This window comes from Amblyraja radiata, chromosome 33 (assembly GCF_010909765.2).
Source record: "Amblyraja radiata isolate CabotCenter1 chromosome 33, sAmbRad1.1.pri, whole genome shotgun sequence".
Lineage (NCBI taxonomy): Eukaryota > Metazoa > Chordata > Chondrichthyes > Rajiformes > Rajidae > Amblyraja > Amblyraja radiata.
This window is the reverse complement of record NC_045988.1, coordinates 14060320-14071928: the sequence shown is the minus strand read 5'-3', so window position 1 is coordinate 14071928 and position 11609 is coordinate 14060320. Positions and strand designations below refer to the sequence as shown.

The window sequence follows — 11609 nt, the reverse complement described above, 5'->3', positions numbered from 1 at the left end:
CGCAGCGACAGATTTTCAGCGACGCTTCAGGTAGGCTTTGCAACATACCTACTTTAAGCAACCCAGAGAGGCCTCAATCACACTTGGAAACATCATCATTGCTAGCTCCAAATTCTACAAATCTTTATCCGTTTGGTATTCCTACCGGGCCAAATAGATCAGATTTATTTTTTTTGGCTCGAAGAGTGGTAAGGAAGAAAGGGGTTTTGTTTGATGGGGCACTGGAACCAGCACAAGGGAAAGTGGGAGCTGCTCCATTGAATTGGCTTTCACTTGAATTGGGTGGGGTGTTGTTGCTTGACATAGTGAGGAACTAATGGTGTATGTAAGGCATTAAACTAAGTAGTGATTGCTATGGAAGTAAATGCAGCTGGAGAATGCTCAGATGAGAACAAATGTAGAATTTAAAGTTCAAAGTAATTGGACTAGCAGAGTGTTGCAAGCAGGGACAGAAAACATAATGATAATAATTCAGCAGAAAATAAAGTGACAGAATGGAAAAGGAGGGGTGAGGATAGGTCAGAGAATAAAGGATAATACGAGAACAGTAGTGAGAAAAGATCTTGAATCAGAAGATTGGAATGTAAATTCAGTCCGAGTAGAAATAATGACCAGATCGTGCTTGCAAGTACTGACAAGTCGGAATGGAATTGCCAATGTTTATCCGTTTAAATGTAAGTGTGGTCTTAAGGACATGCAGCAGATGACAATGTTTTAAACCTACTGACAGAATGGGACTGTTTAATATGTTTGTTCTCTCTGCCACTGGATTCCATATGGAGTTCAGTGGCACATATTACTGAAACAAAGGAAGGTGTCATGCAGGTATAGCAATTAAAAAGGCATGGAATGTTAGCCTTCATTGCAACGGGTATGGAGTACAAGAATAAATAGGTTTAGCTTTGGCAGTGTTAATCCTTATCTGGTAATGGTCTCCTTATTCAAAGGTGTTTTAGCTTGCCTTTGAGTTGGTGCAACAAAGGTTCAAGGGATTGATTATTAGCACCAGGGGCTTGACATGAGGAAAGATTGAACAGAATCTGCTTGTGCTATGTCGTTAACAAAAAAGGTAATTTCATTGATATATTTAAATTCAAATGATTTCTCAGGGTAGATACTGTGAGGATGTTCCCCTTCGAGGAGATTGCTGGTGGAGAAAAAAAACAAATTGCTGGAGGAACTAAGCAGGTCAGGCTGCAATTGCGGAAGGAATGGGCATTGCTTATTGTTGTGCCTCTCATTTTCGAAAGCTCACCTCTCTATTGGACAAAGTTCAGAGTAAGTGGCATTAGTCTCTCTTTCATTAGCTTGAGAGCAATCATAAACTGAAAAGCTCCACTAATCTTCACTGGATAGACACTGTGATCAGACATAACTCAACATAACTGGAAGGTGAATGCATTCCTTAACATACTGTAGTGAGTAGTAAATAATGAAACTATGTATTAACTACTCTTAACCCAGGCATTCATTTGTTGGCCCCTAGTTCCCTTGAGGATTATCAACAATAAAAATGCTTTAATATCAGTAAACATCCTAAAGTTCTTCAAAAAGGGAAACAAAGAATGTGTTATTTTGCAATGATGTTCAGAGGAGTAAAATAAATCTTGGTAAAAAAGCAGTCTGAATTTTAAGTTGAAGGAAGCAGAACCTTTTAGGAAAGAGTACTTTATAGTGGTTGAAAAGTACTTTGCATTATTCTGATTTTCTCACTGCTTCTCTTTCATGTTCCCGGTTTTTATTAAAATGAAGCTACCAGCTGCTTTATTATTTTTAGTTTTCTGATTTCAGTTTTTCAAATCTAGTCCTGAAAAGGCAATGATGAACAATATTCATGAAGTATGCATAATGATTTGATACATCTAGGAACCAAGGACAATTAACATTTCACATATTGTGTGGATCTAAATTCCACAGGTGAGAAGATTTCCTTCTCTTGTGAATAAGATCCATTTTTAAAACAACAATTTGATAATTTCTTGGTCAGTCTTACGTTTCAGTCTGTATTTCTTTAATTTCTTTCTGTATTTAAATTACCCAGTTCCTGTGGTGGGATTTGAACATGAGCCTTAATCCAAGCCGATGATTTATTAGTCCAGTAAGTAATCACTATGTTCCTGACCCCTTCTAATTTGGTTTAATACCTTTAACTTCTCGCCTATAGTTTCATTAAACTGCAGAATGCAGTTGGAATAGAATATCAGGTACAATATTGCTTATAGCAATTATTCATACACACAAAGTAATTTAAGGTCATAATAGACAATAGGTGCAGGAGTGGGCCATTCGGCCCTTTGAGCCAGCATCGCCATTCACTGTGAACATGGCTGATCATCCACAATCATAAGGGACAGGAGTAGAATTAGACCATTCAATCATGGCTGATATATCTCTCCCTCTTAACCCCATTCCCCTGCCTTCTCCCCATAACCTCTAACACTTGTAGGATTATTTAGGATTCAGCTACTGTGCCCTGAAATGACAAATCATCAATTCTGAACTTGAGTGATTGACCACACTACTTATTTCATTTAATGGTTGATCTCATATTCAAGATCAATCACTGAGTACAGATTTTGTGGTTAATTACAAAGATCATAAATATTAAGACATTTGTTTTTTTTAGTGCATCATAACCCTGTCTAGCAAAAAGTAAAAATGCACTGTTATTAAATAATAAATGTAACAAAACATAATTACCATACAGATACAGCTGATAGAGAAAAAATTCTAACAAGTAAAAATGTGATGATGCCTTGTTAGTTTTTACAAACTCTGATCTAATTTGATTTGGGTTGTGGAATAATCATTCACATAGGATCATAAGGAATTCTAAATTTGAGCAAACACGATTCTATAAACCTAACATTTCTCCTTTTTAGGTATAAATTTTACAACTCAAAATGGTGTTCACACAATGTGCAGACAGCAGATAGTATTGCTGCCTCCCAGGTCCAACAACCCAGCTGCAAACCTCATCTCCAGGGCAGTCAGAAGTTTACACGATTCCTATAAATGTGAGGATTTTCCCCAGGTGCTTCAATCACTTCCCACTCCTGCAAAGGCTTGCTGGTAGGACATCAATGGCACATGAGAAAGAATATTGTACGGAGAAATAAATGATTTAATCAAAATAAGAGATTTGAGAGTCATTAATGTGCTGGATGGCTGCTTCGCTGTTGTGAGAAAAGTCGAGATGATACTGGTATCCAGATTATAATTGGGTGCTTTCTGCATCATCATAATATTCGCTTACCTCCATCACAATGCATGCAATGTGAGAACATTATCGACTGAACAAGTAAGAAGATAGAAAACTGTTTTACTAATTATAGTTTTGTTGATTCATTTGGTGACAAGTGAGTAACATTAGAAGGCATTGATAAACGGAGGCATGTAACATCTGAAAAAAACCTAATTAAAATAGTGGTGGGGTATTAAACTTTGCTAATTTAGCAACAACAAAATCATGCATGTGCCAGATTATTGGAGTATTACAGTGCAGGCTGTCCCATGGGTTACATAAGGATCTATCTGCAGGCCATAAGTCAGAAACATAAATTTTCTCTGCTTTACATACACTAACAATATTCCCATCATTCCATTCAACAATCTCCTTAACACTGCTTATAATTAAACTCATGGAATGCATACTATATCCAATCAATCATTAATGAATACCATGAAACATTTTTTGATTGTTGTTATGAGTTTAAAAATATATGGGAGAATTTGCAAGAGGTCAATTCTTCATAAGTCAGGTCAGTCATAACCTGAGGAGCACATATAAAATCCAAATTCTTAAAATAAAGAGTAAGCTGTCATTTTAGCTTACCACATGTGTGCAATAGCATGGTGGTTCTTTCTTGCAGCACATTGTTGGATATTTTACACATCAATAAACACCATCATTTAGGTAGCAAATTCTAATACATCATGTTAGTTATTATTATATGAAAATTTCCTATCTTTATTTAAGGTTGAATAAGAAACATAGCATAGTTTGTGTGACTGAATTCATGCAGACTTCTCCCAGATACTTGTAGTAGCTTTGATGTAGAATCTGTGGAAACTCTTCATGTAATATAAACACCATTCCTCCAAAGTTGCAGCATAAGACATGCTTAAGTTGCAGTAGATGATTGAGCAATCCCTTGTGCAAATTCAACCTCTCGATACATCATATAGTGAATTGTTTGGTGTCAAAAGGGATTGCCAATATGTAGCCCACTGTCTTCAGTTTGTGAAAGCTGCATTTCTACATATGAATTGCATTTAGGATTGCTAACAAACCTAAAGACAATTTAGAACATTAGAAATATTAAATGTTTGAACTGAGTGTTGGCTGTTAGTACACTATAATAGCAATCCTGCTGCACCACACAGTTCATAGTTTGAAAGTTTGATTTTTATATATTGGAGAAAAATCTTAGAACTTAGAAACATTTACTTACAAGGCCACGCCCTAATAACAGATCCTCTACTATTTTATAGCGGTTAGCTTGGGCAAATCACAATCTGGAGTATAATAAGCTATTTCTAGAATTGCATAATGTATTAATACAGGGGGAAAAAATCCCTTTTTAATGTTAAAACATCTAAATTCTACTTTGATGAATTTAAATTAACATTTATTACTTGTGCCGAACAGTGTTTGCTTCAATCGTCCAGGTTCCTCAGTGAATGAGGGACGTGAAAACTTTCATACATCCTGTAGCAATACTTTATAACAAAAATTAGTTAACATTTAACTCACTGCTGGGATTTCTTCATCATCCATATCTGGGTCAATCCAGATATCAAGGTTGTCTGGGAAATAACGCATCTTCTCCAGATACCATGCCACTGTTCCCTCGTGAGGCTTATAAGAGATGTCCCAGTCAGGATACAGCTCATTTTCAAAATTCATAATTTACTCTTGGTTAAACTCAGACTTCTTAATCGAGTTCTCTGATTAAATGTTTTTTGCTGCTGCTACTTAACTTCAGTTTTAGGTCAGACGCTTTCTTTCCTCTCAATTTAATTATTTCTGCTGGTTACCAGTAAAGTTGGAAGACAGAATCAGCCTGACTCCCACATGCAACAAATTAGATGTCCGACTGCCTTGATTCTATGCGTATCCACTGTCCTATAGTAACCTCAGCTCTTGCACATCGCCAACCACAGATGTTTCCTGTCAGCAAGGAGGAAGAAAAACTGTTCCAAAAACCTAGTTAACGTAATTTCACACAATTAAACAATGACTGTACAGTGTTGCTTTCTGTACTTTTAACTAAATACCAAAAGATCATCAAGCTGTTCTGATATATATAAGCAGTTCTGATTCCTTACTGTGGGAGGAGCTTGATATGGTTCCACAACCTGAACAAACACAGGCAATGAACATGTGCCAACTATTGGGCGATGGCAATATTAACTATTAACCTGTCAGCAAATAATAAACTATGGCACCCGTTGGTACGTAAACAGACATTACAATAACCTCTGATCTGCTGTGATTCATTTATTGTAAATTACTAAAAGAGAGATTTTTGGTATCCTGAATAATGAATTATCAAATAGCTAACGAGCATGTGCATGCTACTAGGGTAAACTCCTTCACATGAGTCAATGGAGAGGCTAGAGTACCATAGGAAACTAAAATGAGACATATTGTTTATTGCGTGTGTGTAAAGGCACCAAGTTCACACGGTGAATAAACTCCAGTTCTAGTTTATTACAATCCAGATAAAGTGTAGAATGCACATGCGGACATCAAACAGTTGGGTGCAACTATTTATCTTTTCAGACTACTTAACCCTTTCATGTATACTTACTGTAGTTTCTGTGTGTAATGATGCACACTATAACTTTAATTACTGATGATTTCAACCTTTTTACTCTGATTAATCATTTTAGTTTAATTTAGTTTAATTTAGAGATACAGCTTGGAAACAGGCTCTTTGGCCCATCTAGTCCGTGCCAACCAGCGATCACCCATACACTAGTTTTATCCTACACACTAGGGACAATTTACAGAAACTAATTAACCTACAACCCTGCATGTTTTTGGTATGTGGGAGGAAACTGAAGCACCCAGACAAAACCCACGCTGTCACAGGGAGAACGTACAAACTCCATACAGTCGGCACCCGTAGTCTGGATCGAATCCAGGCTCTGGCGCTGCAAGGCAGCAATTCTACTGCTGGGCCACTGTGCTGCCCTTCATTGCGCATTTTATGCTGTTCTACCATTTTCTCATTTTAAACAAACTGCATTTTCTGGTTTTAAACAAATAAACATTCAAATAGTTTATTGACTCCTATTATTTAAAAGCGTACACCTTATATGCTCATGGCTGTTTGCAAATTCAGCTCATCCTCCATCTATCTCCAAGTTTGCCGATGAGACCATTGAGGTGGGCCGGATCACAAATTATGATGACATGGAGAACAGGAAGGAGATAGAGAACCGCCTGCACCGTCCTTTGCATCTTTCCAAAATTATAGTATCCAAATCTCCAGCTCTGGCTGGATCAGTGTTTTATAAAGATCCATCTTGACTGCCTCATTTTCTTATCTTGTGCCTCTATTTAAGATCCCATGTATTCATTTTAACCTTTCTAAATATGCCCTATCACATTCAAGAAACTAGACACATGTGGACTGTCCGGGGGTTATAAATGCCTTTTTTTCAGATATGTTCTTTAATGCTAAAAGGTTGAACTTCTCAAAATAGTGTTTTAAAACTATCAATTCCTTGCTTACCATCTAAATTAATCCCAGCAATAGTTCGCTGTTAGATGTGGGGATTAGGACAAGTGTTGTTATCAAAATGTTGTACAGCTTATTACAGCTTAAGCACCAGCAGATATTTTGTTTTAATGGCAATCAGCCTCTTCATGTTCCCTACCAGACCGTGGTGGCATTTTATACTAAGCACTACTATATCACTTTTCCAACTCACTACCCTATTTAGACCACCTTGGAGAATCTTCAGAATCAGAATGCTATGTGAAAAAAGGAACTGCTGAACAGCCCAGGAGTTAATAACACAATGATGTTTTTAGACTGCATTTACCATTAATGTGCTCGATGTACATTTGTGAGAAAGATCATTCATCTGTGAAAACTTGTGCTTCCTACAAACTCTGTACAATCCATAAAAGCATGAAATTATTTATTTAACATTTTTCTTTAACAGCTATAAAATTCTAGTATAAATATTATGATACAGCTTTAAATGAAGAAAGCAACTCTCCAACTATAAAACTTACTAAATATGCATGGTTATATACAAGAAAATACCTCTATGGCAAAATAGAATTGGTATATTATGTCTTCTTTCAGCCATTATATTCAATTCACTTTGAAATACAACCTAACACTATAATTTCCAATGTTGGTTTTACGACCTGGAGAAATTGCAAATTCATTCAATGGTTTTGTTGATTTTAATATTTAAGAGTAATGTTATCACTCTTCCTTTTATAAGATATTTTGATTTATTGGACCCTCTCAAATACCACTATATCTGCTCTTATGCTCTGAAAATGCTAGCAACTCCAAGCAATCAGTTCAAATCCATAAAGAGCACAATTGTTAAAAGTGTGGTCTATTGGATAATGCTGCTTAAGTTGTCATGCTGCAATAATACTAGGGTGTTTACCATTGCTGATGAGTCACCATTCTTGGCTCAAAACTAAGGACAAAGATGGAAACACTTCATCGTCTCTGGCACTTTATGTACAAGATTAATAAACAGTTTATTACAATTCCATATGGCTGACTAACCAGTTCAAATTTGAAGTACAGGTCCTTGGAATTTGCTCATGCCAGCAATTTGTGAGTAAGCTGTAAACATTTTCTTTTGGGGCATGCTGTACATTAAAGTAGAGTCTGTTTGAAACTTTATTAATACACTTAATTGTTAATGATTTATAGGACTATTTTATATTTTAGGAGTGAATTTGATTATTTAATCACATATTCATTGGACTAAGTGCTGAATCTTCATAAGTTAGCTTCAACTCCAGAGACAAAAGCAAATCTAAATATCTATTGCATCCTCTTCATGATCACAAAAAAAACTATAATGCATGTAATCGCTGGTGCACATAGATTTAAACACGTATCTACATAGTGTAAAAATGTGGAATCTTCAGTGTCGATCTTTGCTGATAATCATTTTGTGATAAAGTATTCGCAAACCGTTACATCGTTCCTAATTCCATTTATCCAATCTACAGTATCCTCGGTCTACAAAACTGACCACACCCCTCGATTGTAATGGGAAAATATTGATTGATTAAATCCATTCATGAGTATTCATCACATTATGCTCAGAGGCACAAATTGCACGTGTCCTTGGCTAAATTAAATTCAGTGTTCATTACTTGACCTGAAGTAATCATCAGTCAACTAAAGCCGGACCCTGGCTTTTCTCACCTCTCCTATGCAATTGCTTCAAATCAGTCATTTAACCCATGTTTGGCATGTTAAAGGCTCATTACCACCAATCAGCTGAAGTCACACAGCTGCTTTGAGGTTCAGTTTCCCACTGAAAGGACATTTACTTCCTTTGTCTATTATATGAACCCACCCAGCATTACTGACACTGCTCCAGCTATTTGCTTCAATTCATGGGAGATTTTATACTCAGTCTTATGTGAATGAGTATGTGTGAAACTGCAGCGCAAGTTCACTCAATCAAATCTAGTGTACTGCAGGCATTTTGCCAACTGCAGCCAAGCAGTAACCCCACACTTGTGTACTCAACACCATTTTCTTTGGTCACTTTAAGAAACTTAAGTGCTTTGCTCAAGATAACTGAAACAGATTGTAAATCGGCAATAAATAAGAGATAGAAAATTTGATGGAATCTTAATCTGAAAAGCAAAATTGGTAACTGGGGAAAAATTATGATAAATTCAATAAAACACAAAAAGTCTAATTTTTATTTCTTTATTCTCCGTTTTATCAATGTCATTGTTTTTATACACTTCCAGGCCTTTCCAATATCATTACAGCAGATTGGCAAGAGGGACATAAACAAGAGGAAGACAATGGGATTTTGGATGTTTAGAAAAGGTTGGAGTACAAAAGCAATGAAATCTTGCAGTGAAGTGGTGAATCCAAACCAAGAGTCAAGAGTGTTTTATTGTCATGTGTCCCAGATAGAACAATGAAATTCTTACTTGGAGCAGCACAACAGAATATGTAAACATAGTACACTGTAAACAATATAATGAGATTGTAGTGTTTAATAGCTGAATGGCTGCAGGGAAGAAGTTGTTCCTGAACCTAAACCGTACAGTTTTCAGGCTCCTGTACCTTCTTCCCAATGGCAGGGGTGAAATGGGCGTGTGGCCAGGGTGGTGTGGTTCTCTGATAATGCTGGCTGCCTTTTTGACAGCGACTCCGGTAAATCCCTTCGATGGTGGGGAGGTCAGAACCCGCGATGACCTGGGCAGTGTTCACAACTTTTTGCAGTCTTCTTTGCTCTGTTTCTGAAGTTTCTGAACCAGGACATGATGCAACCAGTCAATATGCTCTCTATTCTGCAGCCGTAGAAGTTCAAGAAAATCCTCTGTGACATACCGAATCTCCGTTATCTTCTTAGGAAGTAGAGGCGTGATGTGCTTTCTTGATAATTGCATCAGTGTGCTGGGACCAGGAAAGATCTTCAGAAATATACACGCCTAGGAATTTGATGCTTTTGATTCTCTCCACCATCGTCTCGTCAATATAGACAGGTTTATGGGTCCTCATCCCTCCTCTTCCAAAGTCTACAATCACTTCCTTGGTCTTACTGACATTGAGAGCCAGGTTGTTGTGCGGATAGCATTTGGTCATTCGATCGATCTCATTACTATACTCTGACTCACTATCTATAATTTGTCCGACAACAGTCTTGAGGATGGAGTTCGCACTGTGTTCGGCTAAACAGTCATGAGTATAGAGTGAGTATACAGCCTTGCGGTGCTCCCGTACTGATTGTTATTGAGGAAGAAGTGATTGTGCCAATTGGAACAGACTGTGGTCTGTTGATGATGAAGCCGTGGATCCAGTTGCAGAGAGATGCGCAGACCCAGTTCCGTGAGCTTGATAACCAGCTTTTTTTTTTAAATTAAATTTTTGTCACGTTTATATCTCTCGTTTCACTTATCCCTAACCAGTCTGACGAAGGGTCTCAACCCAATAGGTCACCCATTCCTTCTCTCCAGAGATGCTGCCGGTCCCGCTGAGTTACTGCAGCTTTTTGTGTCTATCCGGTTTAAACCAGCATCTGCAGTTCCTTTTTACACATGTCACATCGACACTAGTCCCATCTGCCTGTGTTTGGCCCATATCCCTCCAAACCAGTCCTATCCAGGTGATAGTGGAGTAAATATTTATTCCTGTATTGCTATGTTCCCATGTTCTCGTTATGGTAACCAGCTTGGAGGGCATGATGGTATTTATCGCCGAGCTGTAGTCTATAAACAACCGCCTGACGTATGTGTCTTTATTATCCAAGTGGTCCAGTGCAGAGTGGAGAGTCAGTGAGATTGCATCCTCTGTTGACCTGATGTGGCGGTAGGCAAACTGTAATGGGTCGAGGTTCTTGTTGAGCTAGGAGCTGATATGCGCCATTACCAATCTCTCAAAGCACTTCATCACAACGGACATTAGTGGCATCGGTCAATAGTCGTTGAGGTATGTTACCATACTCTTCTTGGGCACCAGTATTATTGATGCCCTCTTAAAGCATGAGGGAATCTCAAACCTCAGTAATGAGAGGCTGAAAATGTCTGCAAAAACTCCAGCCAGTTGGCCTGCACATGTTTTGAGAACTCGACCAGGTAATTTTAGTTGATAATTTTGGTATATGGAAAGAGCTACTAGAGGAGGCAGTTGAGGCAGGTACTGTAACAACATTTAAAAGACATTTGGACAGGTATATGGATAGGAAAAGTTTAGAGGGATGTGAGTCAAATGCAGGAAGGTTGGAATAGTGTAGATGCCGCATCTTGGTCGACATGGGCAAGTTGGGCCGCAGGACCTGTTTCTGTAATTAAATAATTAAAACTGCAGTGCTTTGTTTTAATTATTAATGCATGTGTGGTTTCCGTGTGGATGCACAGCTGTCACACACTGATAACCATCAAAATACAGTAAATCCTCATGACAACGGACCATGGCAGGTGTTCGTTATTGCCAATTGTCTGCTATAACTGAGTAACATAGGTAGTAGAAACAAACAATTGCAGTTGCTGGTTAATACACAGAAAGCCGGAGTAACTCAACAAGTCAGGCAGCATCTATGGAAAACATGAATAGGTGATTTTCCAGGTTGAGACCCTTCTTCAGGCTGGTTGGGGCAACCGTTAGTGGGTCAGTCCACTATAATGAGGTCCATTAAAACGAGGGTTTACTGTATATAGAATATATATAATGTAATTCTAGACAACTTGTACTGATCAAAAGAAATAAAGATGCACAATTTCTTATTAGTAGCATATAATAACACAGAACCCTATCAATGCAATTATAAGAAAAAAAGTTGTAAAATAAGAAACAATGTAAACCTCATTATTACTTGTTTCAGAACTGAAACTTATTTTAATGACAATAGTATCGTAATATTCT

At 37.5% G+C, this 11609-nt stretch overlaps 1 protein-coding gene across 12 annotated transcripts in view; it reads right to left on the bottom strand.

The window, feature by feature from the left end:
- The window catches only part of gramd1b (GRAM domain containing 1B), a 406068-nt gene that overhangs the window by 51376 nt on the left and 343083 nt on the right, over window positions 1–11609 (bottom strand). The window contains exon 1 of one of the 12 annotated variants that reach the window (XM_033049652.1): window positions 4757–5379. The exons of the other annotated variants lie outside the window; for them this stretch is intronic. Within the exon in view, the coding sequence (XP_032905543.1) occupies window positions 4757–4909 (153 nt within the window). The 5' untranslated portion in view covers window positions 4910–5379. Of the gene's footprint in view, window positions 1–4756; window positions 5380–11609 lie in introns of those variants that run through there. 12 annotated transcript variants of the gene reach the window in all.